Source organism: Streptopelia decaocto, assembly GCF_964273445.1.
Source record: "Streptopelia decaocto genome assembly, chromosome: 21".
NCBI lineage: Eukaryota > Metazoa > Chordata > Aves > Columbiformes > Columbidae > Streptopelia > Streptopelia decaocto.
This window is the reverse complement of record NC_138676.1, coordinates 921,756-947,898: the sequence shown is the minus strand read 5'-3', so window position 1 is coordinate 947,898 and position 26,143 is coordinate 921,756. Positions and strand designations below refer to the sequence as shown.

The window sequence follows — 26,143 nt, the reverse complement described above, 5'->3', positions numbered from 1 at the left end:
GTCACTGTCACACATGAACCCCTGGGACAACCTCTTGTATGGTACTGATTCCCTTTTTTCTCTTCTCTTTTTTTGGACTAGATCTACTAGAAACAAGGCAAGGAGACTTCACAGAGCAACGCTGTGCTCTTTCCATGTCCTAAGTAGAGAATGGTCCAGGACTAATCCATACAGTGTTACTATAACCCTGAGAGAATCCCCAGACAACACTAAAAAAACACATTCAGTATAAATAGTTTATTAAAGAAAATAGCAAATTATATTTCTGTGAACAATCCGTAGAGGAGAAGTGGTGGTTTTTCAAAATGTGTTTTTTTGGATTGCTGTGTGTGAAGAGGGAGGGGGTCCCAGGAGATGCGGGCGCTACGGGAACACGCTCGGCCTGCAGCCCCGCTACTGAAGGGGAAGGAAAGGCTGGAGGTGTAAGTGGCAGTCAGATTTCACTTCACTATCTCCCTCCCTTGCACATTCCCATGTGCTGCCCTCAAAGGGCCAGTTTGTCTGCATTTGCCCCTTCCCCGTGCCAGTTAAAGCCACAAAGAAGAGTCATCCTATTTGTCCTACAAGCATGGAGACAGGAAAGATAGGAAGCAGTTCCCCAATGCCAGGCTTTTTTTACACCAGTACAAATAAGAAGAGTCAAATTCAAAAAAATATTTGAAAGACTCGGTTTGCTCTTGCTTTATCAGAATATACAACATGTAGGAGCAAACACAGTTACTTAATTTTGGCCAGTGCCGCTGCTCTCCTTTCCGTGTTCTGGAACAAGGCTCGGATCAGACTCTTCACTTCAGCTGCAGAGAATTCAGCTGCAAGAGGCCCCTTCCCATCCGCCCACCTACAGGGGGAAGAAAGAGCTTCATTTAACCAAACGGCACAGAAGCGTCACGTTAAACAAGCCTTCCAAGAACTTGGTACAGTAGTAAGTTCGAAAGCAAACCAAACCCAGTTAGCAACCTATCGGCTGTACGCAACTTGAGTCTAGAATTGCCTGCCTGGGTATACAAACTAACAGGCTGTGAGATTATTTTTGTGCTTCTGACAATTCATGCCAACTGAAGTAACAGAAGTAATTATACAAATCCTCAGGTTTAATTCAGATGAATCTCCCTTGCAAGTTAAAAGCAGAGGCCGATCGTAAGGAGCGCTCGCAGCAGCGAGGCACGGCTGGCAAACACAGAGGCAGGAACAGCCCCAGGAGCAGCTACCTGCTCCTCACTAATGCTGCCCTGCTGAGGAACCCGCGCAGCTCCTGCCCCGGGGCGAAGCACTGACTGAGAAGGAAGAGAGGAAGACACCTACTGATCTACGATTTCTTGGAGGTTGGCTTGCAAGATGATCATCAGCTCTTTGAACGTCATCCACTTCTTCACGTAGACTGGAACTTCCTCTTGGTATTTCTTATTTTTGTCTTCTTCAGGTAGTGGGGTGAAAACTCGGGGTCCTTCCTCCACCATGATCCTGCAGAGGGAGTACAACCGATCCGCATCTTCCGCAGAGATATCCTAGAATTGAACAAATTCAGCAGTTAAGATACGGCAATGGTTGTGCTTCTGAACAGCGCATCTTAGTGGAAGAGCAAGCATTTCACTGTGAAGCAGAGGTGTCATGGTGACGGTCTGGACAGTTTACAAGGGGATTGCTCAGGCATTGCCAGCCCAATGACACAAGCCAAGATTTTTGGTAGGCACAGCCTGAGCGAGCGCCCCATAAACTGGCTGGTACAGGAAAAGAGGGCTGGTTGGCTTAATGCACAGCGGGAAGGCTTTTGGGTGTAGCCTACAACAGATGCACTAGCGTATTTCTGTAATTTGCTGTGAAAACATATTTTCATTAAGAAATGTAATAGGGTAGTTGTACTTGACCCAACGTAACCTGACAATCATTTAAACACAACACTGGGAGTCAAAGGGAGACTGAAACAGGTAAGAATTTCAGTTTGCAACACCACAGGTATTTTGGCATCTGGTGCATAGACAGGATGGAGAGGTTCGTTAGAGATGCACAGATTGAAAATGTATCGGAATAGATGGGGTCTGAGACAACAGTTAACCCCTGTGCCCTGAACAGAGAAAGAGACCAACACACAGAAGTGGTTGTAGTGGGAGTGCCACGCCAAATTCCAAATTATGATAAAAACGTGGCCACTTCCCTGACTCTGCCCTTGACTAGAGAGTCATGGTATCGCTGCAAGAGTATATATGGTCTCAGCCGGACGTTACTGGTATTTTAAACATTTCTCAGAGACAGGACCACACTTACAATTTCTGGGAAAGGTACCTGTTGCCCTGAAACCTGATTTTGGAAAGAACTTGCAGAGACTGCAGCTGCTGCTCGCGGCAGCTGTAGCCGACACTCACGCAGTTACCTCCAGGGCAGCAATCCTAGCGATGATCTCCGCGAGAGCCGTGTTCAGTAGCGTCCCCATGGCCTTGCAGTAAACAGTCACCGGAAGGACGTCTTGCCAGACCTTTCCCAGTCGTTTCAGCTGATGCAGTACCTGGAAGAGAACAGCTCTTTGTTACCTACATGGTACCAAGAGAAAAACAATCAGGCCAGAAAACTGTTGTTTTGACGAGTTCTACTCGGCTGAGATGCTGCACAGTTCTCAGGACTGAGGTGACATCCCGTACCTACCCAGGGACAACATGCACAGACAACAGGATATCTGGCTTTGACTGCTGTGCTTACCTGCCTTATTGCTTTGTTTGCTGCAGAATAATTATCTTCATCATCCATATTAGAAAAATTCCTGGCACTTGACAGCCTCTCTAGGATTTCTCCTTTCTGTACTCGCATCTGGGCCAGAAAACACGCTGTCCCTTTAGGAGCAAAAACAAACAGAGAGAGGCAATTAAGTAATTATTAAATTTGCTCTGCCATTTCAAAGACTGTAATTGTTGAATAATGAACTTGCTCTAAATTAGCTTTATTTTTAAAAGAATTTCTAGTCTCTAGACAGTCTCACAGAGCAAATTTAACCAGGCCTGGTCACATACTTGGTAAGCTCTTGTGCAGCTTGTGTTGCTACAGCACTTTTGAGAAGAAGCTGAGTAGCAGCATTAGCTATGGATGACAGGCTCCTGTTAGGCTCTTCAGTTCTGAGAGAAGGTTTCCACAGAATAAGCTAAAAACTGAGCAGCAGATCTCAAAATATGGTGCCAACACACCTCACTGGATAACGATCTGCTTTTGCAACCATGTGCTGGACAAGAAGAGTTGGGTTTCAAAGAGTCAGGCCTTAAACAACCACCTCACGTAGAGTTGTAACGCTCTGTCAGGCTTCCCATCCTAGAAAACGTCCTTGCTGCTTGTCCAAAACTCTTAAACAACAATCCGCTGCTGGGGTCAGTAGCCACACATTAAATCATTCAGCAGCAAATACCAGGATTAATTACCTTGTCATCCATCAATATATTTCAATACTGAAAGGTAAAATTACCAAGTCTCCTGAAGCCAGGTACCAGATCTACAAAGGTGGCTGCTCCGTCGCATAGGATGTCAGTCAGGCGGTATCGGAACTGGTGCCCCAGGGTGAGCAAGTGGTGCGCGATGTACATGCAGTTGTTGTGGTGAATGGCCGCCAGCTGGGGTAGTTTCTGAAGGTTCTCTCTGTCCCAGGATGGAGGAAGAGCAAAGGAAGAAATGTATCTATTTAGACCTGGCTCTGTTAAGAAAATAGTCACGCCTACCCCAGAGAAACTCAGAGTGGAGAAGTCTCTTTCAGTAACACCCCAGTGTTCTCTGACAGGTTTGTATACTTTTGATCTTCATTGCTGCTCTATTTTACAAGAAAAACATCAGGAAAAATCTCAGCATCAGACCTGGGGTCAAAGTTAAGTGGCTGGATCCAAATCCAACCATTACAAACAGCAACTATCTCCTGGTCAGGAGTCTGCCAACTCAAACTCTCCAGCACCTATTCTGCAGCACGTATGACTTAATAATATACCAAGAGTACTATTTTTTGGCCACTAGAGAAAGCCCTTAGTAATCTCTGGCTGTGGTGGACAAACCGGGGACAAGCAGGGCTGTTCCAATAGCATTGGTAACACACACGCACTTACTTGTGGTAAGTTGGCACTACATCACAGAACAGCTGGAATATGTTCCGCACAGAGTAGAAGAGCTGTATACAGCTACAAGGAAAACGAGGTTCACGTTAGTTTGTCAGTGGAATTAACGTCTTGTTCACAAGTGACCCTTAACCTCTCCAAAGGTTAATGAGGTAGTTTCGGTTTTTCTAAACAACTGACAGCTAACGTATGATAAAACATTGAACGCTGCAGTAGTGTTTTTCCCAACTAAACGACCGAAGCCATGAAGTACATTGTGTACATTGTTTTCACTGCTTTAATAGCTAAAACACAAGAAAGTGTACCTGAACCTTCCCTGAAAACAGAAGCCCAAAAGCTGCTGAACCTGAGCATTGCAGGGAGCCAAGTCTGCAGCTGCTCCTGCTGCACCAACCCAGGGATCCGCCAGCCAAGTAATGATCCATTCTCATTTTTAAGTATCTTCTGTTCTTTTAAAGTTGTTTTAATCTATTAACAGATCCTTGGCCTTGTCAAAGGCACCCAAGAGTTACCCGCTCATAACTAACTCCTACCACTGATCCGTGCTGGCTGTGGCCTCCAGCAGCGTCTGATACGCCAGCTTCATCAGCTCCTCCACCGACGAACTGATGCGGCAGGCGGGTAGAGAAAACATGTACTGGGTCAGTTTAGTGTCGTTCTCCAAATTCACCACGTTGTTATGCAGAAGTTTATTAGTTTTTTGCATTTTTAAGTGATCTCCTGACCCAGGATCAGGAAGCCTTGGAAGGGCTACACTGGAATCAGGTGTGATCTAAGGGAAAAGAAGAGAGGTATAATATAATTTAGAGCCAAGAGAAAGGAGAGTGTGCAGGACTACAAGACGCTGAATGACAGAGACTTAAGATAAATGCAAGGCTGCAAGTCTCCTGCCTTATGAATAACTCTGCAGACCACTAAACAATTTATACAGCCTTGCATGCCTTCAAGCAACTTGAAAGTAACCCTTTAAAGGTTCTTAGGCTTGTGACACTAGCCAGAAAAGCCTATGCAAGCACAATTCAGTAATTCTAAAGAACATCTTGTTAGTGAAATAACCCACTTGAGCACCATTAAACAAGGCTTTGAAGCTGTTGTTGGCCAAGATGCTCAAATAATCAAGAGTACTCAGTGCTCCACAAAAGAAAGGACTTGACTGCTCTAGACAAGCCTTCTTTACCAGCTAAGCTATTTTTCCCACACAGAAAACCAAGAGTCACCTTTACAGTATTGTGTATTTCTGAGGTCATCAGGTTTCTGGCTGCCACAATCACATCCTGGCACTTCTTGTTAGCAAAGTGGGAATTGACATTACGGGCGTATTTCAGTAAATCAGTCGTGTCTCCTTTCAAAATCCGCATGTTCTTCAAGGCTTTTTCAAATTCCTCTGCAGATTTAATCACCTGAGAAGAGCAAGCACGTATTCCACATTAGCACAGTTTCCCAAAATCAAAGAACATAATTAGTCGGTCCACAGGAAGCCAGCTGGGCAAGCAGCAACCATCATCTTCGGCTCACACACGCGCCTTACATTGCACACCCTGAAAGTCTCCAGGTCTCAGCTAAACACGGCCCAAGTTCCACAGATCAGAGACCTCGTACACTTCACGTGACGAGAAAAATAAGCCACAGCTTAACTGAGAGAAATACACAATTCTAGATCAGCAAGGCAGCTTTCTGCTGAAGCTGCCCATCTGGCATTTCTGCTGCATAGATCGGAAAGATTGGGAAACCTACCTCTATATACTGCTCCAGTTTGCTGCTGTTGGTTGGGATTGAATTCACCAGGCAGTTCTGAATTAGGCAGTCTGATAAATCTTCCCATATCACATCACCCAGCAGTTCCGGGAGTATAACCCTGCAATCCTTTGTATCTTCCGCAGGCTGCTCAAGAGGCACATCTGAGTTCAAGAGAACAGAAACAGGTTTTACTACGCTTCGTTCCTGGACCAGACCCTTCGGCAGTTCATTCAGTGCTTCCTGTCTGATCATCGTCCATTAGCTGTTCCATAATCCTATCATGGAGGGATTCTGCTCAGGCAGGCCGCGTGCCAGGCCCGTGCCATCGCCCACCCCACCAAAAGAACCGAATTTGTGTAAACTGAGCCCAGCTGCATGAACACCAGGTACCGATCTCAGCCCAAAAGGGAGAAACTACCTACTCAGCAAATACTTGTGAAGAACTTCAAAAATAAGCTTGATCTTGTCAAAAACCTCTACAGGAGAAGAATAATCCAAGTGAGGCTCCTTGGACTTAAAACGCAGGATGAACACATCTGACTGTTCCTCTGTGAATGGCTGAAGAGATGGGTATGAAATCAGTGGCTTGAGGATGTATTTCAGCAACAACTGACCTGAGAAACAAACAAACAAACAAGATGTTTTCCAAGAGCAGGGGACAGGCAGTTCGCTCCAGTGAGGCCCAACCGTGACTGTTTTGGATGTGGAGATTCCTCATGTGAAGCGGAAGAAACACTCTGCAATAGCTGTAGCACGGACCAGCTAACGAGGTCAAATGCTGGGTTTGGCTTCACTAAGGACCATTTTACTCATGTATCTGTAAAGCTATAAATTGAGAACTGTTAAGAAAAGTCAGCTCAGCCTGGCTCTGCTCTCGCTGCTGACAAGAACTTTGTCTGTGCGTCTCTGTCTGCGCCTGTATGTGTCGTTCCTCATCGCCACACAGTATACTAGGGTAAACTGACAGGCAAGGATAACTAATTCTGGATAAATAATAGGATAAATAATGTCCTATAAGAAGAACCAGAGCATTAACCTCATATTCACTGGAAACACAAGCCAAGGAGAAAGAAGTCTTCCCGTGTACTGCTGAAGTGAACTGGATCTCGATATCCATCCTAAACCAAGTCTGAACTTGTGTCTACGCAGACCAATACAGCTATATGTTTCTTTGGATCCATCTTACCAAAACTTTTAAATTTGGTGTGCAGTTCTCCTAGGACAGCAAATGCCTGCAGCACAGAAGCAACCGGGGGGCCAGCAGTCTCCTCCTCTTTTGATGACACAGTGTGTAAGTGCAGTTCTGAATGCATCGCTGACTCCAGGCTGCTGCTTTCTAGAGAAAAAGAAGAATCTCTCTGAACGGGGTCTGAGAGATACAGCAGATCTGAGAAGCTACTGCAAAGAACACCGGCACTTATCGCTCCCACTCATTAGGTTATGCAAACAGCAGAAAGAGCTCCTTAAACCAATCTTAGTTCAACCATGTTAATGCATTTCCTATCTTGTAGGAGCCTGAAACCAGCCACTTCAAATAGTGAAGCAAAACCAGTGAAACAAATGGGAATTGTGAGTACCTTTCGAAGGAGGAAGCTTCCATACAACCAATTTCTGCCATTCTTCTCCTAAATGATAGAGCATGTTCTCGGTCTGCACTGTGAGCTCCGTGCGCAGTGCTTTCAGGATCTTCAGCTCAAAGCCCTTGCGGGATTCCAGCATTTTCAGGTTGCTTCTTGTCTGGTGGTAAAATCAAACACAAAACGTTGGGTAACTGTTGTCCCTGCTAAGGAAAAGCATCTGGTGAAATGTATTGAAAGTATGCATGAATGTTATTGCATATGCTTAAGAAGTCATTATTACCTTTTCCAGTTGTTGAGCTGCTACAACGTACTTCTTTTCCAGCAAAGCAGTATTGTACTCTTCCATAGCTGTATCAAACTGCAACAATCAAACAGATTCATATGTCACGGTATATCTGCAAACAGACTACAATTTCTTGAACAACACAGCTAGAGCCAGGGGAGCTGCAGACAGTTACTCGCAGGAGAAGTCCAGAATAACGCCACAGACTGAGAAGCAGAGAGGACAACTACTGCTTCAAGATTTTAAGCTGCTCCTCCACCTCACCTCCTGTAGCTTTTTCAGGATGCTCAGAACCAGCGTGTCTCGCTCCAACTGCTGCTTCAATTCAGCAAATTCGGCAACAGCGGCATTTGGGTCTCGCTGAACCTAAAATAACAAACTTTTCAGTTCCTGCACAGCAAGCAAATGTCACCAGACACACTTCTTTCTAAAAGTGGTAACAATATGAAATTTAAAGTATTTCTGTTACTAGAATAACCAGGTGAGGAGAAAGAAGGCTCCATCCATTTTATTCCTTGCTAGGAAGATTCTTGTAAGCATTGAAAACACTTATAAACTGATTTATCTTTAAATGCATTACAGGTTTTTTTAAGGCACTGTAAGGATATTTAGTCTTAAAAGGACTTCAGCGTTCCTTTAACACAGCCACCTAAAATGCAAGAATGCTTGAACTGAGCCAAAAGTTAATTCACAGTTAACACTGTTACAGATCCCCAGATGCTGGAAAATGGATCAAAGAAGGCAAAACCAGAGTGGACCTGCTGTCCAGCTCACGGGAGCTGCTTGCACCTCCTTACAGGCTCCACTGAATGTGCACAGGTGCGATTCGGGTTCCCTTTCTGCCTGCAGTCAGGGTGGCCCCAGCACCGCCACACCCTTCTGCAATTTACGAGGCTGATCCTTCTTTTGGAAGGAGACCTGCGACACACTGTACAACAGAGCAAACCAGCGCCACCTCTTAATGACAGCTCTGTTCTCCCAGCCCCGATGTGACACACGCCTCTGCAGCATGTGTCACCTAAAGGCATTTTTTAGGGGTGAAATCATCCAGGGTTTGTAGTCAGGAAGACGATTTGGGGCGGGGGGGTGCTACAGGTTTGGGGTGAAGCCAAAGCGGCCGAGCAGCCCGGGAGGCGCCGCTGTCACCTCGCTCCCGATGCCCGCCCTCCCGCTGTCACCTCGCTCCCGATGCCCGCCCTCCCGCCGTCACCTCGCTCCCGATGCCCGCCCTCCCGCCGTCACCTCGCTCTCGATGCCCGCCCTCCCGCCGTCACCTCGCTCTCGATGCCCGCCCTCAGCAGGTCGATGTTCCCGGCCAGCCCGTCCACCTGCGCCAGCAGCTCCTGGGCGCTCTGCATGCTGGGCAGGAACTCGCTGTACTTCTGGTTGATCACGGCGCACACTTCTCCCTGCGGCACAGAGGCAGCGCTGGCACCGCCGCTCCCGGAGGCAGCGGGAAGGGGCCGTTCCGGGGCAGCCGGGGCTGAGCCAGCTGCCCGGGAACCGCAGCGCAGAGCGGCCGGAGCTCAGCGCCCGGGCCGGGGACACCCCGCGCCGCCCCCGGGCTCTCCCCAAGCCCCCCCCCGCCTCCCCAGCCCCCCCCCCGGCCCTGCCTTCAGCTCCTCCACGCGGCGGGAGAGCCGCCCGATGCGGGTGCCCAGGTCCTCCTTGTCCAGGCGGCCCGAGCTGGCCAGCACGGCCGCCACCAGCGAGCCCGCCGGCGCCGCCATGGCCGCGCTCCGCCCGCCGCCGCGCGGCACCACGGGACGGCGCCCGAGCGGCTACGGCGGCCGGAGCGGGACAGGCTTGTGCGGGGCGTCGCCAGCGCCCGCGGGGGAACACGTGGCTGGGTGGACCTGTGTGTGCGGGGACACGGGGGTGCGGGGAAAATTCTTTTGGTGGGGAGACATGGCTGCTGGGGGACACATGATTGCTGGGGCTCTGTGGCTGCGCGGGGACACGAGGCTGCTGGGGGTCCCCAGCTGCTGGGGGCTTCCTGGGTGTCTGAAACTGCTGGGGTCCGTGGCTGCCGAGGCTGTCTCAGGCTTAGCTGTGCCCCTGCCTCCCCACGGGCATCGCGGCTGGGCGTGGGGCGCCTCACACACCCCCGGCTGCTGCGGGAGGGAGGGAGGAGGCTCCAGCCGCCAGCATCCGGCACCTGACAAAGCTCTCGGGGCGGGTGGCGCGTCGTGGCGCCGAGCTCTGCACGTCCTGCCACCCGAGCGGGACGGGGGCGCCGCCGCTGTGCGCCATGCGGAGGGGGAGCGCCCTGCGCACCTGGGCACTGCTGGCCAGCCTGGCCCTGGCCAGCTGGGCCGTCCGAGGTGAGTCCCTGCGCGTCAGGCGCTGCCCGCGGGGCACTTGCTGTGGTCCCTGGAGACTTGTCACCCGTATTGCCAACCCCACGGGTGTCTCTGCGGCAGTGGGAGGGTGGCTGGAAGCAAGACCCCCACGGCTCAGTGGGGTCGTCCATTGCGGCATCTTGATGTGAGGTTTGTAAATGGCGTTAGGGAACAGGGAGTGAATCGGTGCAGCGGTTCTGAGGACGCGATGGCTCCGATGGCGCTGCCTGCCCTGACCGGTGCTGTGACAGTCTGGAGCTGTGTGCGTTCACTGTGGTGGCTCAAACCCGCCTTGCAATGACAGAGAATGCAAAGCTGGACTTGGTAGTCCTGTGGTGTTAGACCAGAGTAGCCATGGGCTTTGTGTCTGGCACAAATGTGCAAGCAGGCGAGGCTGTACCCTGCTCCACCGTGCTCAGCAAATACAACAGAGCATTTACTCTCCTTTTGCAGACTCTGAAGGTGATGCCTTTGGGCCAAGGAAGCAGTTCTGTGCAGTGTTTTGCATGCTTTTCTCTAAAAATATTGTTTACTATTAAGTAAAAAAACCAAATGGGTTTTGGCTCCCCATTTGGGCTCAGCTCCTGTTCGTGCTCATGGAAACATTTCACCTGCTGCTGAAATGTCTCTCACTGCAGCTGAACTTCAATACCAATGGGATCTGTGTGGGGGGTGTGGGTCAAGCGTGTGCAGTCTGAACAGAGTCCAGGTAGATGCCCGAGTCCAGTTAGTTTTAACTCTAACGGATTTAGATCTAAACTACCAAGACCTGTGTTAGCATAACCACCAGTTGAACACCCGACTACTTTTCTGCTGAGCGGGCTGCTTTTTGCAGAGTTTTTTGTTTGTGGCGTCCTTTCCACCGCTCATGGGACAGTCTAATGTGACGCTGTCTACCACAGCCATCTCCGTGAGTGAGACCTCTGAGCGCTGCGAGCGCTGAGAACTCAGCTCTGGGGCTCTCTGCTCTCCTTTTCTTTACAGGACAGAAAGTAATCCTGAAAGAAGCCAGTGGGAAGGTGTTCCTGCAATGTGCAAGCGGTGGAAGTCAAGTCACGTGGCGGAAAGATGGGAATGAGATAGGAAACACAATACGGCTGGACTTGGGTGCAGTTTACGATGATCCCAGAGGAATCTATACATGTGAAACAGAAAACGGACAGAGAAGCCCCCCGCTTCAGGTGCACTATCGAAGTAAGTGTTGCAAACCTGTTTTCTAGAGCCAGGACTGCTTGGAGTTTTCACCCAAGCACATTTTTGAGGGCGCTACTGATTTTCCAGAGTTTAAGGGTGGTTCCACCAGTTCGTGTAAGTCCTGACGGCTCCTGTGCTGGGTTGCCCTTGGGAACAGCCAAGCTTCACGTTCCCCTGCATGCGGTGTCCCTGGGAGTGTTTTACAGCCCCGTTTACTGCCATAACCTGGCAGTCACGCTGCCTTGTCACTAACCGCTCGCTGGCCCTGCTGTGCCTTGCCCTGAGTGCTGGGGACACGTGGCAGCTTGTGCTGCCGCTCTCGAGTCACGCAGCAAGCCAGACTTCATCACTGGTCTCTGTCGCCCTGGGACTGGAACCCGCCTGAGCTGGGCAGGCGCTTGGGCTCAGCCTGGCCCTGGCGACAGGGGCAGGGTGCTGGTCACGGCCCTGCTTTCAATGTTTGTGTCCTTTTGGGCTTCCAGTGTGCCAGAACTGCATCGAAGTGGACGCTCCCACCATCTCGGGGATCGTGGTCGCAGATGTCGTCGCCACCGTCTTCCTGGCGGTCGCCGTGTATTGTGTCGCTGGCCACAACAAGGGGCGCATGTCTCGAGGTGAGGGGCCAGCCCCACTGGCTGCCCGCGGGGGGCACGGGGAGTGCCTGGGCGTCTTTAGGAGCTGTACGGTACCCCAGGACTTACCATCGCAGCCCACAGAGTCGCTGCAGGCAGCGTGTCTAGGGCAGGGATCCATGTGAGCCTTCCGTGCACCCTTCCTGGCCCTGGCTCGGCTTCCCAGGAGAAGCTACTGAATGCACAAAGTTCACCAAAGCATCATCACAGGGACAGCAGCCGGTGGCACAGTGACATCTGAGGCCTTGCAGGGGCTTTCCCCTGAGCCTCCCAGAGTCAGCAGAAGCCCAGGGCTGAAAGCAGACAGCCGTGTGCATTTGTTGGCGAATGTTCACCGTACTGCCCACCATCCTTAACCACTTTCTTTCTCCATTTAGCTTCTGACAGGCAGAACCTGATTGCCAATGAGCAGGTCTACCAGGTGAGTGTGAGCTGCCTCTTACTCTCCGGGGTAAAGCTCTGTGTCCGGGACATGGCAAAGGGAGGGCTGGGTCCGCATCCCCTGTACCCTCCCTCCCGGGGCTGGACAGACACGGCTGTAGCTCATCTTGCCTGTTGTTTTTCTCCCAGCCCCTTGGCGAGCGGGACGATGGACAGTACAGCCGGCTGGCACCTGCCAAGGCCCGCAAGTGAAGTGGGAAGATGCTGTAGCCTGTGATTCCTTCACACCGGGAGCGATACCACGGCGAAGCCAGCGCCCAAGAGTGCTGGTACCCTGCCCTGGCACTGCCCTCATAAGCTCGCTGCTTTCAGAACACAGCACAGGTTTTTGCGCAGAGAGCCCTCCAGCTCCTTGCCAGGATGGGCTGCTTGTAGCACTCCGCTCTTTCCATGACCTCTCGTGCTTCTATATTCCTCTCATTAAAGATAAGCCTGTCCCACAGCCTCCCGGCTCCATCGCTTGTGTTGAGTCCTGGGGAAGGTGAGCGCTGGATGCGATCTGCCTGGATCCCTGCAGAGCCGTAAGGTCCCTGCCTGTCCCAGTAGGACACTGCTCTGCCGCTGCAGGCAGGTGCCCGTGGCTGTGTCACCTCTCTGTGCCAGGATCAAGATGACATCCAGGTCCATTGGTGAAGCTGAGGATTGGGGACCTTGTGAAGGAGAGGCAGCAGAGGCTTTGTCTCATTTAACTCCCAGAATGGGGAGCAAGGACGCCAGGGGCACAGTGACACTCAGCAGGGACTGTGTCATTCCTGCAAAGCGCCTGCGTGCCTCAGTCTCCTGGACAGAGCGGGGGGGCTGGCAGGACGGAGGGCAGGAGGACGTTTCCTTTGCATGTGCAGGGCTTTGTATCTAATGGCAGTCTCCAAACTGCAGGGGCTTGCCAGGCCCCTGGCACCCAGGGAGCTGCCTGGGTGCTTAGGGGAGTGAAGCACAATAATATCTTGGTGATTTTTTTCTGCTCTAATCTGCTCCAGTGAAGGCGAAGCGTGATACGGCCATTGCAGGTAGGATATGTCAATACTCACTTTTGGTCTGCAAAGCCATCTCGGTAGGACCTTATAAAAAAAGTGCCCATAGTGCTTTCAGATGTGAACGCAGTGAGCAAAGGTGGCTAAACACACCCAAAGAGCAGGAGAACCCCAAGCTGAGTGGGTGGATGTGCTCTGCACAAATCAAAGACGCAGCAAGGGCAACATCTACACCTCCTGTATTTGCGAGAGGCTCCTCAGCGCCCCGCTCTCGGAAGGACAGAAATATTTCTGTAGTGCTGCTGAGAGGCAGAGAGATGTTGTCACTGCGTGGGCGCTGATCGCACTGAGATAAGGGGAGCAATGGGGTGGTGCTGGCTGGGGCAAACGTGCAGCCCCATAAATGGTGACAGAAGCACCGGGGTGTAGCTTGGAGCAAAATTTAGACCTTGCACACTCAGAGTGGTCCAAGTTATCATGTCCCACTTGTGGCCGTGGCCACATGGCTGGTGTGAGCACATGTCCCTGGAGCTGTGCTGTTCTGCAGAAGCTGAGTGTGGCCCGGAGCTGTTTTAGAGCTGGGGGCGTTAGTGCTCTTTGTCTCTTGCATCTCCCTCCTAGCTGTGTAGCGCCTTGTATGGTAAACCCAGCTGTGCTGCCCTTAAAACCACATCCTGCAGGGTACGCACAGCAATCCGAAGCGTGAAACTTGCTGGGTGTTCGTGTCTGCACACTGAAACTCAAGGGTTAAACCACCCCCAGCCCCCATCGTTGCTGCTGTTTCCTTTCTTCGGAGCTGTTGCTCTGCAGAGCAACAGAAATGTTGGTCCCAGGCACCACAGCACCTCTCAGGCCCTTCTCAAGTTCCTACCTGCCCCATGGCTGCTGCTCGGGAAACCGCAGGTGTGCAGTTGCACTTCCCCTGAGATCCGGAGCCCTCAGGGGGGCAATCGGCTGCCCAGAGCGGCACGGGGAGCACGCGGAGCCACTGGGGGTGGAAATGAAATGGGAGGGAAAGCAGAGCATTCAACTGGAGCGGAGCGTGGCGGGGAAGCGTGAGGACAAAGGAGGCCAGGAGCCGCCAGTGAGGCTGCAGGTCTTTAATGAGAAGGAGAACTTCCGTTGCCAATGTGCTCAATTGTTGCTTCTCCCTAATGTCAAGCTGAAGGAACACAGCAGGGTGCCTGTCCTGGGCAGCTGCCTGGTGTACGACAACACGCCTGGGCCTCAGCAAGCCTGCAGAGAGCTGGAACCGAGCTGGGAAGAGGCACACGGACCCTCTGCTGCTCCTCACCAGCCCGTCATCCGTGGGAACATCAGAAGCCCCTGGGCTCCAGGCCTGCGTACACTTCCCGCTGGCCTTTCCGGATGGGCTGTGGGAACAGCAGAGAATCCTTGTTAACACACCATCACAGAACACCAGGCTCTGGGTTCACCCAACCCGTGGAGAAAACGACAACAGGGAGAGCAGCATTGGTGCTGCGGTTCTGCTCCCGGCCCCCGTGTCAGCACCAGATGGGGCTCCACCCTCACCACCTCTGTCCTCTGCTCCTGGGAAAGCCTGCAGGCTGACTGGATGCTTCTTGCAAGGAGGAAGAAGGATAACTGCTACCCATTCCCAGCTCTGCCTATCCCTCCCCAACCAGCAGAGAGAGATGGAAAAAAGTGCAGCTTCTCCATACCTCATAGTCCGGGTTTGGAACTGGGGGAGGACGCTGCATCTTCTGGGCTGCAACAGAAGCAAAGAGAGGTCATCCTCGGTGATGCAAGTGGTCTTCGTGGAGATGATCCCAGGGCAATGCATACCATGGGTCAACTCGCATGGCTTTGTTATGAGCTTAGAGCTGCTGCAGGCAGGATGCAGGATCATTTAGGAAGAAATCAGATTGCTTGGAGCAAGGGTAAATTTCTAGCTTTCCCAGTTGTGAAGAAATACATGAAAACAAGAAGGCCCTGTGAGCACAAGCCCAGGCCACAGCTCCACAGGAAACCTTTGACACGGCACAGCGGCCGCCCCCATCCCAGACAAGAGGGCAGCCCAGAGCAACAGATGCGGCGAGCGGGAGCATCACTGGGCAAGGTTTGGGAGGCCTGGGGGAGCAGAGGAGGCTCTGTCACTGAGGAGAGCAAGCGCTGGTTTAGTGCTTAGCACACACCGTGGAGAGCAGAGACACCCGCGCAACGGCTCTTACCTCGTGGGCGACCGCCAGTGCCAGCGCTCGCCTTCCCCTTCCTGTCTTTGCTGAAGTAATAGACCAGGATCAGGACCCCGAAGGTGATGAGAAGATCTGCAGTGACGATCCCCGTCACTGCCAGGGCATCCAGCTCCTGGCAGTTTGCGCACACTGCCGGGAGAGAGGAAAGTGTTCTGAGATGGGCGCCCTTCCCTCGCGGCAAGGAAAGCGCGGGTCTTGCTCGTCTGCTGGGTGCCAGCAGGGAGGATACGGTTCTGGGTGGAAAGGAGAAAGGAGCAAACAGAAGGGGCCAGCACGGGCTATTCTATCCACGCCACCATTTCTGTCTGCAAACAGACAGAGCAGGGGCTGGTGTGTGCACCTTCCTCCGCTGTCCTCTGCTGTTTGCGTGGCCTGAGCCCCAGGGTGCAAAACATCTCCTAGGCCATTGCAGCCATCCCATGCTGGGCTCTGATTACTGAATACAGGGCAGCTGCCCTAACTTCAAATGGCTCAGAGGCTTAAATCACTGCCAGGGTGGAGTAAACTCCAGGCTGTGTGCTCCAGATGGGAGTGTTACACTCTGCAAGGTAAGAAGTGCCTCTGCAATTGGGGACAAACATTACTCTTGCCTCGTAGCATGGCAGAAGCTGTATGGAAAAAGAGATCATGTACCGTATATGTGGGAAGCATTGCTGTGCAAACAGCTTGAGGACGGAGCAAGGGGAAGGCGAGGAGAGCAGGGCAATTTCATTCGCCAAATGTGACTCTTTTATTGGCCACGCAGGGTGGGAAGAGCCTCAGCAGAACTGTGTTCACCCAGAGCAGCAGCGCTGAAATGGAGCTCTCGGCTCCCAGTGTCTGTCACTGAAATGCGCAGACCCGATGACCGAGTGCCTTTCACTCACCTCTGACGTTCAGGTACATCTCATGCTTCTTGCCCCCTGAGGTACAGCTCACGTTGGCAGGGGAGCTGTCGTGATTCTCCATAACGTACTTCCTGTCCCCGCTGGTTGGTTTTGTCCCAGTTATTTCCCAGGCTATGCCGCTCTCTTCAGGCGAGGGACATGTGATTGTCACCGTGGTTCCTGAGATCTCCACCAGGAATTCTTCGTTGGAAGGTGGGCCAATGAGAAGAGAAACCAGCATTACAAATGCCTTCTGCTTGGAGACCACTAACAGTAATTAGGGGTGACGCATTATAATTTATTTTTCTGATAGGTGATAGCGGTAGCAACTAACAAACAAGAAATTTTTGCCTCCTAAAATACTGCTTGAATAGAAATATTTCTATCTACCTTTTAGTCCACACCTTCGAGGTCTCTGCAGTCTTTGTATCACGATAAATATTAAGAATGCTGGTAAAACACTTACCCTCCAGTACTTCGGTATCGTCTGCAAAGGAGAGAACAACACGTGTTAACGAATGTGCCTGCTATTACCTTACCCCTGTTTCTGCTGAAAAATACCCAATCCTGCCTGGGGTCATTTGCAGTAATTAGGAACAATTAATGACAGATGAGTTTTCATACCAGTGAGATCTGTAACAACTAATGAACCGGGAATTTTTCCTATCCTGCAATATTTGCAAGACTCAAATATTTCTATTTGACTTTTAGTCCTCACTTGTGAGGCATAGTTGATCTTTTTCTCATACTAAGCAGTTAAGGATGCTGGTAAAATACACTTACCCTCCTGGGCTGCGATGTGCACTGCAAAAGAGAGAATAATAAGTGTTAAGTAATTTAGCTACTGATATCATCCACCTTTCCTACTTCCAGGGTATCTTTTCTGAACTCAGCTGCCTGAAAGAGATGTTTGTACTCCTGTATTTGTGCTAAAGGCAGGAGAAGCATTCTGGTAGCTGAGACAGGATGTTGTTCTGAGATGAAGGCTTTTCCTTTGGAAGCCATTTTTAACACAGAATAACACAGAATGGAAATTTGACTAATTTTCCGCCCCGGTTTAGAAAAAGGGTCATTGCAAGCTGTACACACAGCAATTTTGCTTGATGGGCATGGACCACAGATTGCTGGAAAATCAAGCCTGGTTTCTGCAGTAACGTGGAAATCGCTACCACTCCCATGATATCACGGTGAATCTGAAGTTATTTACCCATGGTCGCAAACAATTGTAAGAAAAGCACATGAATGAAGAGTAAAGATAAAATTAAAGTCAGAGAACCGCATAGTTCACACCGCTGCAGAAAGCAGGGAATCGAGCTCTAGCCCAGCTACACAAAGTTCAGAGACCCGGTGTCCTAGTGAATTGAGTAGGAACCAGAATGCATCGGGGACCTTGGGTGCCTTTCTCCAGCCCGAGCGGCTGGATTCTGTTCCTCTGCAGTGCTCGCTCTGGGGAGCAGCAGCTCCATAGGTGCCATATGTGCCAGCCGCAGATGTGGCTGCAGGCGCTTTGCAGAACCAGCTGCGTGTCCCTGCGCCCCCGTCCCCGCCGGACTCACCCGCACAGAGCAGCAGCGCCAGGAGAGGCAGGGACCGCTCCAACCTCATCCTTGTCTTCCTCCTCCTCTTCCTCTTCCCTACCACATCAGATGGGCATCACCGAGGCTGGCTGCGAGGGAGGAAAGAAGACAATCGCCTTTTCGAGTTCTCGCTTACAAGAAAGAGGCCCAGGACTTTTTTCCCAGAATCGCGTGTGGCAGCGAGCTGAGCGGCGCTGGGGAGGCTCACTGTTTCCAGTGAAACCTGCAAGCAGCCAAGAAAGACACAGAGCACGTATGAGAAAATAAGCCCATGTCAGGAAGTGCGGAGGCTCAAAACGTGTTCCCGGAACGTCACCGAGAGCGAGGGGTGGCTGCTCTGCACCAGCCCCGTTCAGATCTCGGGAGATCTGTGGTAACTGCTCTGGGAGCAGCAGGAGAGATAAATGAGCCTAGACTAGATTTGCCATCAGGACCTTCCTAACAACTTTTCAAAGTGTTCCTGAGTTCAAACTGCCACAAGCAACACAACGACAGAACAAACAACAAAGGAACCTGAAACACTACAAGAAGCACCTTGAGACACTGTACGGCCAGCAGAAACGAGTCTGTAAGTGCCAGGCTGCAAAACCTGTGGGTTTTAGTAATTGGTGATGCGATCTGGACTCTTGTTATCCTGCTCTAACACATCTCGTTCACTCCTGCTGCCTCTCCAAGAGCGGCATTCGCCAGGTCCTGACCCAGACTCTCCCCTGCACACGCGGTGACAGCGAGGGGTGCAGCGCAGGGTGGCCAAGCACTGCAGCCCCTCCTGCACCCCCGACCTGAGCCCAGTGCTCTGCTCCTGGCACAGAAGCAAAGACACGCTCTCCTGGCAGGAGGGAACTCGCTTCACCGCGTTGCTGTTTCTCTTCCGTTTCAATATGAGGCTGCAAAAGCAGCATTCAATTGCACCTACAAGAAGACCATCCTGGAAGCCTGCGGCATCCTTCCATGTGGGAGGAGTCCAGACCCTGTGTCGGACACCTCTGCCCATGGCCCAGCCGGAGGTCTCGCAGTGTTTTTTGAGGAGTCCTCCGTGCACCGTGTCCCCTGGCTTTGCCAAGCCCGGCACCAGGGCTGGTTCCACTAGAGGGGGCTCCTGCCCCGTCCACCCGCTCGGCTCCGCTCGCCTCGCACTGGGAACGTTCTCCTTCCAAACTGGTGCTTGGGGCCGGCAGGGACCCCGCGGCTCCAGGGGCTGGGGCCCTCCCGAGTTTTGCCTCCAGCAGGGATGCTGCCATGGACAAAGTGGGAACATACCATCTTTTCCTTCTGCTTGAAGCCACAGAGGTGGCAAAGCTGCCCGTACGGTTGTGAGAACAGTCGGGATGTGAGGGCACGTGTCTGAAGAGACATTGCGAAGCCAACCAAGGGTCCCTCCTTCCACAAGGACACTCTGTGTCCCTGTACCTGACACACACATCTCAAGGGACTCCTTTCCAGATGCCTGGAAGGATGGAACTGGCTTCTTGCTCCTCCCCAAGAAAACGACACTTAATGACATGGCTAATGACAATGCTGTGGGTCCTTATTTCATTTATCGAGGTGCTCTCTTTAGGTGTTAGATCACTCTTCTACTGATTTCTGTTTCAAAATGAGATGTTACTAGTAAGGGTGCTGGAGAAATGGTCTTCTCTTAACAGTTGGAGTCTTTTTCAAACAAGATGCTAAAGTTTAGTAAAAGTGTGCAAGTAAAGCTCAGAACAGCCCCTCTTCCCAGTCCTGTGCATCACACAACCGTGGTCTAAAGCGAGAGCCGGTGGTGTTGCCACATGGGCAGTGACCGAAGTCACCGCTATGCAGGACCAGCTCAGCGTCCCCGTCCCAGCCTTGGCACCACTGCGAGGAAAACTATCATGGGTCACAACGAAAGTTCGTAACCGGGGACGACTTGAACCTGGACCACAGACCGGACAGAAGCTCAGCCGCAGCCAGCGCGGGTTCTCTGTTACAGTCATTCACTGTCTTCAAATGCAAACATCCTTATTTTGTCAACACACGCGCACCACTCAGCTCCACGCTCACAAGGGCCATGTGCCACCAGGAAAATATTTTGACACAGCGCGTTTCTCTAGTACCTCGTGCTGCTTGTTTAGCACAGCGGGGTTTCCCCAGCCCTGCCTGCCTGGACTCATGGCCGATGAAATTGTCTTTCGACTTTTCCGAGAACTCCACAAGCACCGCTTAGCGCAGTGTCCCAGTTCTTCTGCGGGATGGCTGCAACCAGGTAAAATCATAATGATCACTTCAATTTCCTGTAGGTAGCTGAGTTTCAGTGGGACACTTCACGCTCCGTGTGTGCCCACTCCGCCGCCACAGCCCCTCTGCTTTGGGTTGCTTTTTTTTGGGTTGTTCGCAGGTTTTTGCCGAACAAACGGCTCTCATTGCTCGGGGCTGGCTATGAACACCTCCAGGCAAACTTTCTTTTAAGAGCAAAATTACCTCCCACAAGAGGGGAGTGGTTTGAGGTGGAAGCTGGGAGGAGGGATGATTGCAACACAAAAGAGCAAAGGAATATGGGAGTCAGAAGAAATTAATCTTACCTTGAAAAATCTCTGTCTGCCTGGAGCGGGAAGGAGAACTCGCGTTGCCTCGCCGGGGAAGCCGAGAGGAGGGAACCTGCTCCGCTGTGCGGGGAAGGCTCCGGGAAGCTCGTCTTTCAGCCAGTTGTGAAGAACCTGCAGGGTTTTCTCTTCCCGAGGAGCGCGGACGTGTCTTCCCGATGCGCGTCCCCAGCCGGGCGGGCGCTGCGCTGTCCCTTGGGGTACAGCTCCGAGGTAAGGAACCGGCCCCCGGCCTCCCCGCCGCCTCCACCGCCTCTTCTGACCCCTCATCATCCTCCCCGCTGAGGCGGCCGCTGCACAGGACTCTCGCACCTTGTTGTGGGCGATCTCTGTGATTCTTTCACTCCCGGGTTCACTGCAGGTGACACGAAGCGATTGAGTTTCATCGACAAACAGGTTTAGGTGTGTTCGCGCGGAAGAACAACACCGATCTCATTCTGAGCTCTGGTTACACATCTTTTCCTCCCCCGCCAGGAATCTGGACTTTACTCCTAGACTTTTTTTCCACTGTCTTTGTTCCTAGACAATCAGTTTGTTAAGCAGCACCGGGTTTAAATCCTTTACACATTAATGAGTCCAGACCGACAACAATAAACTCGCTTGGATTTTCAGAGGGTTATATATCTGGAATTGAAGACCACCATGTCCTCCCCTCCCAAATGCATCGGCACATGGTTACGCTCCATGATCTATCTTGAAAAAAGTGTTTTACACTTATTTCCCACAGTTGTTTTTTTAAAGGAGTTTAAAATGAAAAGATTTGACCCTGAATATTTGGATGAGAAACATGATCTCCGGTAATGAAGGTTTCCAAATGCAAACACCTACAGTGTTTTGGCAGGTCGGATATTTTCTCCTTTGAGGAAAAAAACTATTTGGCAAGGAAGTGTTTGGCTATAAATTGTTTCCAAATACCGGCAATATATTGCAAGTCTTTATTAGGAAGCGATATTTTACAACCGCAGATAAGGTGGGTTTTTTCACTTGGATCACACTGGGGTGCGTTAACCCATTTTCCTAAAGTGACAAGAAATCAATATTTTCTTTTTCTGCTGGGCTAGTTTAACCAGTGAGTGAAAGGAAAGCACGGGGTGCACACGGCCAGCACAGGGCACCGTCCCTTCCCGCAGCAGCGAGGTGTTCGCTCAGCGCTTTGTGGAAACTGCCCCCAATCCCCTAACCCAGGCAAGTGATTCAGTGATCACAGGGAAACCCAGCGAGAACGTGCAGCACCGCTTTGCCAGCGCCTGAGCTCGGTCTGGAAGGGCAGCACTTTGGTTTTCCCATTTGTCTTGATGGTTGTGTCTCTCGCTGGTTGTGTCTCTCGCTGGTTGTGTCTCTCGCTGGTTGTCTCTCTCGCTGGTTGTCTCTCTCGCTGGTTGTCTCTCTCGCTGGTTGTCTCTCTTGCAGGTAGCATCAATACTAACTTATTCCTGTAGGGGCAGCTGTGGTGGTCCGGTTAACAGCGGATGTTTCTTTGGCAAACAAATGCTTACAGATTTACCTTGAGGATTTCCTGAGTTCCTCAGCCTGCCTGTATTTGCCTGTCGTTGTCTAGCTGGGTGGTTAACCTCCTAACAGGCGCCACTCACATCAACAAGAGCCGTTTTCACCATGGTGTGTGTGACACTTAGGCTGATAATACAAAGCGTATAAAGGAAAGTTACAGCTCAGGGAAGATAAATTGTTAATTGGGGCTCAGCAGTCCCACCTGAAAGGGGGAAATCTGCTTGGGGACTTGAGTGCAATACAGTGTAATCACTTGTGAAAATGTGACCAGAACAAGCACATGAAAAGTTACACGGGACCTTTAGAGCCGGTCAGGAGCAAGTATATATTTAAGGAGGGGTGGCATTTACAACAGCGTGGAACCTTCTAGGTGTCAAGTTTACTCATGCCTGAAGAGAGACATTCCCCTCAAAACACAGCCTGTTGTCCCGGTAGGCAAGTCCTTCTCAGCAGTCTTCTCTCAACCAGTTATTGCATTTGGGAGTGTTTAACTGTGCAGCCACAAAACTACAAAGAAAGTACTGAACCGGCCATTGGGATGAGAGCAAACTCCCCTGAAACCAGCACTGTGCAGCTCGCATATCCACGACAAAACCCACGAGGCACAGGGGATCTCCTGGATGCTGCACAGGCAGGATCACCCCCCTCGGTAATGATACATCTGCTTCAGACGGTCATTGACGGGGACAGATAAGGAAGGCTCCTGCCTAGACTAAATGCAGATAAGGAAGAGTAATGATCCTGCTCCTAGACAGTAGTTTCCATGATCTCTAACGCCGGCTCTTTTCCCTGCAGTGCTGTGGCTTGCGGCGGCCGTGGAGGTTCACACTTCCAAGGAGGTGGCTGCTGTGAACGGCACGAACCTGCGGTTAAAATGCACCTTTTCCAGCAGCAGCCCTGTTAGCCAGCACCTGTCAGTAACCTGGAACTTCCAGCCCGAGGACCTGAGCTCTCCTGAGCCCGTGAGTGAGACTTTTACGCTCCATTTTGTGTACTCACACTTGCCCAAACCGACCAGTCCCAAGGCCCATAAGCCCGGTGACTGCAGCAACTCCAGCTGCGGGTATGGGCAAGCACAGCTAGAATGCACAAGTATGTATATCTTGGGCCCTTTCTCTACGACTCATAATGATTATTGTGAGCAAGAAGTTCTGTTTAGAGAATCTGGTGAAAGAAATATGTTTCATGTTTAGTTTAGGGTAATCAGGGTTAAAGTAGCTGGAGCCTGGTGAAACTGTGCCTGCTGAACCCTGTGTCGTAGCTGACATCCCACACCTGATGCCGCTTACAAAATGATTTACCTTGGCCAACATGGCAGGGCACGCAGCTCAGCTCATGCTGCTGTATTGCTGAAGGACAGCCCAACAGAACTCAGCCCAACAGAGCCTTGGCTTTAGCAGGACAGAGCTCGCGCGGCTGCTGGAGCAAAGGCACCATCTTTTCATAACGGCTTCAGGGTTCACCTGAGAGCGGCTGTGCAGACGCAGCTCCCGCAGCCCCTGTCCTCCGCCAGGGCCGCTCCGCTTCCACGGGCTCCTTCCATCGCAAAGACTGCCCGGCGTGTGGCAATAACAGCTTCCTCTCTTTTGTGTAGGTGTTTTATTACCTGAAGGAGCCCTACAGGCCATCCACTGGACGGTTTAAAGAGCGAGTCACTTGGGACGGGAATATTGCGCGTCACGATGTTTCCATCGTTATCTGGAATTTGCAGCCCACTGACAACGGGACATTCACTTGCCAGGTGAAGAACCCACCGGATTTTCATGGCACAATTGGCGAAGTGCGACTCAGAGTTGTGCAGAAAGGTGAGAGGCCAAGAACCCCACCAGAAGGCATGTGAATTTAGCCAGTGCGAAGCACGGGCACGTGTTCCTCCACATTTGGGAAAATGTGTGCAAGAAAAGGGATTATAAAGAGAAAGCATGAAGGTACTTAATGGATACAAAGAAAAAAGGGAGCCTGAGGAAAGGTTCTATTCACAGATATAGGCTCCCAGCCACATGCCGAGAGCCCCCGTGTGTCCCTCCTGCTCATGTGTTTCTCTCCATGCAGTGCACTTCTCCGAAATCCACTTCCTGGCCGTGGCCATCGGGTCTGCTTGTGTTCTGATGATCCTCGTGGTGACAGTTGTGATTGTCTGTCGGCACCATCGGAAGAAAGCACAGGAGAAGAAGATCGAGGTGGCAGACACTGAACTGTAAGGACAGAGGGATGGGAGAAAGGCTTCTGGGAAAGCTTGTCAAATATATCTTAGCAGCTCTTTTGAATCATTGGCTTGGACTCTGCACTAAGCATTTACAATGCAAAACTGCCAAGACAATTAGCAATAATTGGCTGCTTACTGGCAGTCAGAACAGAGCCCCAGGAGGAACAAGTCCTCATTTTGCTCCTGCCCTTTGCAGCGGCTCCTCGCTCGGGGAAGGCAGTTGTGGTAGCTGATTGCTCTGTTCCGTGAACCTGACGCTGTGGTCTCCATGCACCTAGCATTCTTATGATCTTGTCCTGTGACTTGTTGTTATATGTTATGTATGCCATATGTAAGTCAGAATGCAACTTTGCTGCTCAGGATATATGATGCTGATTTGAGATTTTTTTTTTCCCCCCCCCACCTTTCTTAATAACAGCAGAGAAAAGGAGAACCTGAAGAGGACAGAAGAAAAGGAAGCCAGTCCATTGGAAGACTAGAGGTCTTTGATGGTAAATACAATACAGGTGTCCATTCAGACATTCCCTAACTGATGCCTCTGTGCTACTGCAGACTTTCTAAGATAGTTTTACTTGTATATGTCACTTTTATTCACCGTCAAGAGGCCACGGCAGCCATAAGCAGAAACAACTGGGACTACAGTCACCATTTGCTTTAGAGAGGCCTCCAGAGACTGGCAGTGGAGGCAGAGCTGCCTCTCAGCTGCACAGGAGATTCCCCACGCTGGTGTTGGGGATCATTTGCTGGAAAGCTGCTGTTGCTGCTTTCCCTGATGTGCCCGCTTTGTGGAGAAAGAGGAGTGAATTAATTTCCTTTCACCAGTTTGGATTCTGCTTTTTGATTCATTCAATCTTTATTGTTTTAAAATTGCTGCAGGAGGACTGAAACTGTTTCCAGATGTGCCGGCTTTGCTGCAGCATTTCAGCATAATTTTTACCCGCTCAGTTTCAGAGGTCAGCAGTTGCCTCTGCTGTTTTTGTTTTCAACAGTAACCCTGAGTAATGAGCCTGTTTTGTTTTTCTTATAATCTTTCTTCTTAGGTACTTCTAACGCAGATGGTGAAAGCTTGTAATTTTGGATGTTGGAACAAAGCTCAATTACAGACGCCCCATGCTGCCTGTGTGGTTTCTCTGCTCAACGTGAAATTCCTGCAAGGAAAGAGCACAACACAAACATCAGTTGTAAGTTGCCTTCATTGAAGCAAAACGGGAGGACTTGCCGCATGAACAAGCTTCACACCTGCAGAAGGTGCAGAAAGCTGCTCTGGAGATGAAAAAACGCCAAAAGATTTGAACAAAATGCCAAGAGAGCTGACTGAACAGAGGTTCTCAACACGTCTGAGCAGATGCGTTCTTGCACCTTAAAAACCGCAAAGTACATTTGTGTTGCCCTGTTTGGCCTCCCTCAAAGTCCTCTTTGACATCGTGAGAAGACTGATTACCTGAGGGATCAGAGGAGCAGCCACTTGCTATAATGTACTTTAAATCTCTTTGCTGCTTGAAATGGGAAGTATTACCGTTTGGGAATGTATGGTGTTTCTTCTGAGGGATAATGTTTACTGGTGGATGTGTGTTTCACATCAATCTCTTGCTGTTTATTGCTGCACTTAGCATGTACCCCGTACTTCCACAGACTCAATCTCTCTAAGGCAAGTGAAGCCCCAAATCACGGAAACTGCAGAGCTGTTACATTTTTTTTTTAAACCAGCACCCAATCGAAACATCGGCCCGTTTGTTTATGCCCGTTTGAGTATGTTTATGACTTTATAACTCCACCTGTAATGTGCTGGCCGCATTATCTGTTTGTACGTTTTTGTTTTCAACCACAAGTGTCATAAATAAAGGTGCCTTGTAGAAAGCAGCGTCGGTGTCGGGTGAGTGCTGTGACACGGGAGCGCCCTCGGCACCTCCAACGAGGGTTTTACCGCTCTGACACGGACCAGAAGAGGC

At 51.0% G+C, this 26,143-nt stretch overlaps 4 protein-coding genes across 5 annotated transcripts; 2 read left to right on the top strand and 2 right to left on the bottom strand.

Moving 5' to 3' along the window:
* Positions 1-222: 222 nt before the first annotated feature.
* ZW10 (zw10 kinetochore protein) lies at positions 223-9,434 on the bottom strand. 2 transcript variants are annotated; one of them, XM_082070226.1, is made up of 16 exons: positions 9,290-9,434; positions 8,951-9,085; positions 7,941-8,042; positions 7,674-7,751; positions 7,391-7,550; positions 7,000-7,149; positions 6,236-6,427; positions 5,811-5,974; positions 5,294-5,476; positions 4,610-4,848; positions 4,068-4,139; positions 3,443-3,612; positions 2,692-2,822; positions 2,369-2,500; positions 1,303-1,505; positions 223-838 (listed from the first exon to the last, which is right to left on the bottom strand). In XM_082070226.1, exons 1-16 carry the CDS (start codon positions 9,404-9,406, stop codon positions 718-720), a joined length of 2,349 nt encoding a protein of 782 aa, XP_081926352.1. In that variant the 5' UTR covers positions 9,407-9,434; the 3' UTR covers positions 223-717. The 2 variants fall into 2 exon arrangements, with proteins under 2 accessions (XP_081926352.1, XP_081926353.1); XM_082070227.1 differs by having other exon boundaries at positions 9,005-9,085.
* Positions 9,435-9,818: 384 nt separating this feature from the next.
* On the top strand, positions 9,819-12,727 carry CD3D (CD3 delta subunit of T-cell receptor complex). The gene is made up of 5 exons (XM_082070355.1): positions 9,819-10,000; positions 11,003-11,212; positions 11,695-11,826; positions 12,222-12,265; positions 12,415-12,727. Exons 1-5 carry the CDS (start codon positions 9,928-9,930, stop codon positions 12,475-12,477), a joined length of 522 nt encoding a protein of 173 aa, XP_081926481.1. The 5' UTR covers positions 9,819-9,927; the 3' UTR covers positions 12,478-12,727.
* Positions 12,728-14,341: 1,614 nt separating this feature from the next.
* On the bottom strand, positions 14,342-18,181 carry CD3E (CD3 epsilon subunit of T-cell receptor complex). The gene is made up of 7 exons (XM_082070463.1): positions 17,895-18,181; positions 17,122-17,142; positions 16,805-16,825; positions 16,339-16,539; positions 15,449-15,601; positions 14,939-14,985; positions 14,342-14,629 (listed from the first exon to the last, which is right to left on the bottom strand). The coding sequence occupies exons 1-7, from the start codon at positions 17,941-17,943 to the stop codon at positions 14,573-14,575; spliced, it is 549 nt and encodes a 182-aa protein (XP_081926589.1). The 5' UTR covers positions 17,944-18,181; the 3' UTR covers positions 14,342-14,572.
* Positions 18,182-20,525: 2,344 nt separating this feature from the next.
* Positions 20,526-26,010, top strand: MPZL2 (myelin protein zero like 2). The gene is made up of 6 exons (XM_082070520.1): positions 20,526-20,692; positions 22,784-22,950; positions 23,583-23,793; positions 24,041-24,185; positions 24,613-24,685; positions 25,235-26,010. The coding sequence occupies exons 1-5, from the start codon at positions 20,638-20,640 to the stop codon at positions 24,671-24,673; spliced, it is 639 nt and encodes a 212-aa protein (XP_081926646.1). The 5' UTR covers positions 20,526-20,637; the 3' UTR covers positions 24,674-24,685; positions 25,235-26,010.
* Positions 26,011-26,143: the final 133 nt, after the last annotated feature.